General features: G+C 47.6%; 1 protein-coding gene across 1 annotated transcript; it reads left to right on the top strand.

Annotated features, from left to right (window-relative positions):
- The first annotated feature begins 424 nt into the window (after positions 1-424).
- On the top strand, positions 425-4,036 carry hyal6 (hyaluronoglucosaminidase 6). Its single transcript, XM_071907779.2, has 3 exons — positions 425-1,360; positions 1,777-1,866; positions 3,566-4,036. Exons 1-3 carry the CDS (start codon positions 425-427, stop codon positions 4,034-4,036), a joined length of 1,497 nt encoding a protein of 498 aa, XP_071763880.1.
- The last annotated feature ends 1,337 nt before the right edge of the window (positions 4,037-5,373 follow it).

The following is a 5,373-nucleotide window of genomic DNA, read 5'->3' as shown; positions in this document are numbered from 1 at the left end:
AAGCATCCCCTCTGTTTGCATTTACATGGAGAGTGAAGTCCAGCAGATCAGGCAGGATCTAGTCTGCAGTCCATTCTGTCAAATTCAACTTTTCATCCTTTAATCGAAGACAGTTTGCTGAACTCACATTCGCACTGGGAGCTGCCCAGTACAACCAGTCTGCTACTGGTGGAGGGAATAGTTGAGACTGTTTCGGGATTTGAACCGGCATCCGTTTCATCACAAGCCTTCTGCCTCTGAGAACAGAGCAGCGTTGTGTTGTGTTGTGGAATCTGGAGCAGTTCAGTTCAGTGACCAGCTCTCACCAGCTGGGCTGATTATCTCTGCTCACTGAGGCTCATAATGTGTTTATTTTCTCTCCAAACATGTCATCTCTCTCCTGTTCTTCTAGGACCACTAATTGCTCCATGAGGACTCGGGGGCCATGGCGCTGACTGGGCCCCGTCTCCTGGTGCTGGCCTTGTGGTTCGGTGTTGGAGTAAAGGTGGAAGTTCGGGGCGAGCAGACGAAGCAGGCCCGGGCCCCTCTGATCCCTCACCGGCCCTTCGTCGTCGTCTGGAACGCCCCCACCGAGTCCTGCCGCCTCCGTTTCAAGGTGGACCTGGACCTCAGCGTTTTCGACATCGTGGCGAACCTCAACGAAACCCTCAGTGGGCCGAACGTCACGATCTTCTACCACAGCCACCTGGGATACTACCCCTACTACTCCAGCTCTGGCATCCCGATCAACGGCGGGCTGCCGCAGAACCAGAGTCTCTCGAAGCATCTTAGCAAAGCCCGGGCCGATATCGACAAGCTGATCCCCCACAAGGACTTCCGCGGCCTGGGCGTCATCGACTGGGAGAACTGGAGGCCGCAGTGGGTCCGCAACTGGGGCTCCAAGGACATCTACCGCAACCGGTCCAAGGAACAGATCCGGAAGCTTCACCCCAGCTGGCCGGAGAGCAAGGTGGAGAAAGAAGCGAAGGAGAGTTTCGAGAGAGCCGGGCAGGTCTTCATGAACTCCACCTTGGCCTTGGCTGAGGGCCGACGGCCGGACGGGCTGTGGGGGTTTTACCTGTTCCCAGACTGCTACAACTACGGCTACAAGCAGCACCCGCAGCGCTACACCGGAGAATGCCCCAACGTGGAGCACGTTCGCAACGACCATCTGATGTGGCTTTGGAGGGAAAGCACGGCCCTGTTCCCGTCCATCTACCTGGACTATGAGCTCAAATCTTCAGCCAACACAGTGAAGTTTGTCCACTATCGCGTTAAGGAAGCCATGAGGATCGCGTCCATCGCTCGTACAGACGTCACCTTACCTGTGTTCATCTACTCCAGACCTTTCTACGCATACACCTTTGTGGTTCTTTCAGAGGTAAGTTTTATAGTTTTCCACAGTTTTAAAGCCATGGTAGGTAAATTTGAAGGTAATTGAGTAGAGGTCCCTAATGGGAACTTTACATGGAGTGGATGCTGTCATTGGACTAATCTGGTCAGCTGATCTTTCATTGCTTTACAGTATATCATTTCTCTTTAGAGGCTGTTAGATCATATGCCAGTTTGGATTAGGCATGGGAGCAGGTAATGTACTTAAGGTCAGAGGTCATCAAGCTGTTAAAGAAGAATAATGTCCTACACTCAAAAAGATAACATTCAGGCTTACTTAATTTAAGTTTTTCTGTTTTTAATGCTTTTTTTAATCATTGCAGAAATAACATTCAGAGTTCAGATGTTTTGACACCATGAAGCCGAACCTGAGTCGTGTTTCGTTGTGTTGTGTTCGTCCTGCAGAGCGACCTGGTTCACACCATCGGGGAGAGCGCGGCGTTGGGAGCGGCGGGCGTCGTCCTCTGGGGATCATCAGAGTACGCTCGCTCACAGGTAGAGGAAACACAGGATTTAAGATGCTTACTGTGTGTTATGTTGCTCATGTTGTTGGGCCTGAAATTACTGGGTGTGACATTGTGGGCTGTTTATAAACCTAAGTGGATGTGCTGTGTCAGCGTAGCTGATCCTTCTGGAAGTGTCATTGGTCTAATTCAACCAACCATCAGTGATGGGAGGAACCCACCTGGTAAGTTACAGATGGTGTGAATTACACCAGGATCAGAAGTCAGGGAGTGTCATGGGTGGATCAGTGGTCTAAGGTGTGTACCATGTAAACACAACGTCCTGGGACCTTTGCTGCATGTCATCCTCCTCTCTCTCCCTTTCCTGTCTCTCTCAACACTGAACTGTCCAATAAAGCCAAAAAAAAAACAATCTTAAAAAAAAGGAAAGTAATCAGCGGGCCTCGGGGCAGAAATGCCCTTGAAAGTTCATAAAATACCTGTGAAATTAAAAATGCGGGGCAAAAAAATGCCCCTGATAATTTGGAGAACACATTTTTGCATTTCACCATGTTCACATTTTAGTTGTTGAGTTGTCAATATTCAAACACTGACGTGTAAATGTGGCGACTGTCCCTTGTGGGCTTCTGTAGGTGATTTATGGGAGCTGATGACCAGGCGATTCTTTCCAGTGCGTTCTGGTTTTTAATCAGAAAACAAGCGAATTGGCAGCCTGAAGCAGTAGAAACTGTCGGCAGCACGACACAAACCACTACAGCAACAAAAACTAACACAACCACATGGTAAAAACCTCAACAGGAGGTGAAGATGGACTGATGGGACAGAGAGTCTTCTGGAAGCTGCTGCCAGTTTCCAGCAGTGGGAAATAAGTTCAGACGACTCTGACTGCTACAAAAGTGTTTATTTGCCAACATGCAATACAAATGTATTATTTCATATTTCAATAAAGTTCCCTCTGAAAACGACCAAAATGCCTCTAAAAATCTGATCAAGGGAGCAAAAAATGCCCTCTGAAAAAAATGTAGTTTCTTACGCTGCCTTACACTGAAGGCTAAGTGTCACAACATTCTGTACATTATACTGTACATCATGTAAAGCAAGCCACAGATCATAAACAAACAATAAATGTCAGTGGTCATGTCATGTTGCATAAAACAGACCTACATATCATGAGATTGACTGTGGAAGTTATCAGAAGACGTCATAATTCTCTCTCCAGTTGGCAGTGTTTCCCAAAATAGCGAATCTCTTCTAACCAACTAACATTTTAAATCAGGAGTCTGAAGGATCTGATTTACATGTGGCAGTGGTTGAGTTCTGTTGAAAAAGACGATGTGGTGATTGTGGATTCCTTTACATCCTGTTTACAGCTGGCACAGCAGTAAATCAGGAACAAAGTGTATTTGCCACGTATCTGTGATGGTTTATTGCTGCTGTCGCAGAACAGGCATGGAGCTGCAATGTTGTCGAAAACATGCCAATGGAGTGAGTGAGATAATGTCACTTGTTTCCAGCGCAGTTTCACTTCAAGGATGTTCTTGACATCAGTTTCAGTTTCTTGAAATAAGGCAGATTACTCCACTGGTATTAAGATATTGTCGCTTGTTGGAAACAAGTGAAGTTATCTCACACCAATGACAGATTTTTTCACCATTTTGAGAAAAATGCAAGTTTAAGACTCAGGTTTATTACACTTATTACAGTGTACGTTTGTCTCTTGACTCCTCCAGAGGAACTGCCTGGCCGTGAAGAAGTACATCGACGGCCCTCTGGGACATTACGTCATCAACGTCACCTCCGCCGCCAAGCTGTGCAGCAAAGCTCTGTGCAAGAAGAACGGCAAGTGCGTCCGCAAGAGCCTCGACTCAGGCGCCTACCTCCACCTGAACCCGCGGTTCTTCCACATCCACCGCAACCCGGCGCCCAAGGGCCCCAGGTTCCACGTCAGCGGCCATCTCAACAACCACGACATCTTGGACATGAAGCACAAGTTCACCTGCCAGTGCTACCAGGGCTGGACGGGGGTTTACTGCGAGATGCCCCAGGCTCCGCCCCCGCCCCCGCCCGCCGCCCCTCTGCCTCACCCCAGGGACAACGGCCTGCTGGGAGACATCCTGCTCATCCTCTCCCTCCATTTCTCCTGTCTGTGCGTCATCATGTTCCTGGGACTGTGTCTTATTATCAAGTGTCTGATACTGTAGAGACGAAGGCTTCGTTAGGACCGACAGTAGACTAGACTAGAGAGAGTAGAAGCTGTAGGACTCGAGTCCGGACTCAAACACTTTCCGACGTCTTGGACTTGTTTTGGCCTCGGCCACTCTTCAGTGTTGACTTGACTTTTTCCTGCCTATCTAAAACTTTTTTCTGTGTTGTTGTGTATGTACAGTAATGGTCCTCAAACTTCTGTGCATAGTCAATTCTTATGCATTGATTCGTTGGATATTGAAGCTCCTGCAGATAGATCGACACCTCTGTTCATCCTTAAGAAACTCCTTAATCATTATTTTTACATTTGGAAAAACATGAACAGCATTTATTGCCTATTTTGGTCTTGAATAGAACTCGATTTTCTCCAGTCTCAGTCTTAACTTGGCCTGGATCAGGTCTTGACTCGAACTCGACTGGACCTGGTCTTAGACTTGAACTCGACTAGGCTGGAACTTGAGTTCAGCCCTGGAAGTAGCTGTAGTCAAGAGGTAAGAGAAGATTGGTGGGCAGGTCACTGGATTCAACTCCTCTAGATCAGTGGTTTTCAACCTGAGTGCTGCTGGTTTTCTATCCTACCAGCTAGTTATCTGCCTTCCCCTGGCCTCCCAGGTGTAAATCAGTCCCTGATTAAATGGCTAGAAGGAAAACCAGCAGTGATCTGAGTCCAGAAGACTTGAGCTGATTATCAAATCCAAGAATGCCAAGTTGATACTCGTGTCCTTGTGGAGAAAGTTCTTCCCAAGTTGTCTTGGAGAGACGATCTTCTCATGAAAGTGAACAGAGAAGCTTCCTGGCAGTTTGAGATGGACTGTGATTAATGAAGACAAACAGCTGTTCGTTTTCCCAGCTGTTACGGTCGGTTCTGTACTGTAGACTGCAGCGCTGCTCGGACGTGATGTGCCGTTGTCGCAATGAATCTTGGGGCTTTCAATTCGTTCTCGTCAGATAAGTCTCTATCCGATACATCCTCGGCTGGCAAGTAAACTTCCTGGATCTTTATCTGTCCAAGTCCTTTCATTCTTTTGTTTTGGAATTGTGCTTCGGCGGGTAGATAGTACATTAAATGTGTCATGGAGGACACAAGAACATATATTGATAAATAGCCTGGGATTGAAAACCACTGCTATAGATTCCACAGCACAATATAACGCTCTTCTGTTTTTGGAAGCAGGTGGTTGGTTCAAAGCTGGTTCAAATCCCGGTCTAGCTGGGACAATAACGCTCTCCCCGTCCCTCAACAACTACTGTCAAGATGCCGCCGAGCAAAACATCCAACTGCTGCAGTAAAGCTGCTAAGTGGCCAACAGTAAAACGCTGTGGTTGGACTGGG

Source organism: Centroberyx gerrardi, chromosome 4 (assembly GCF_048128805.1).
Source record: "Centroberyx gerrardi isolate f3 chromosome 4, fCenGer3.hap1.cur.20231027, whole genome shotgun sequence".
Classification (NCBI taxonomy): domain Eukaryota; kingdom Metazoa; phylum Chordata; class Actinopteri; order Beryciformes; family Berycidae; genus Centroberyx; species Centroberyx gerrardi.
This window is presented reverse-complemented; position numbering and strand designations above follow the sequence as displayed.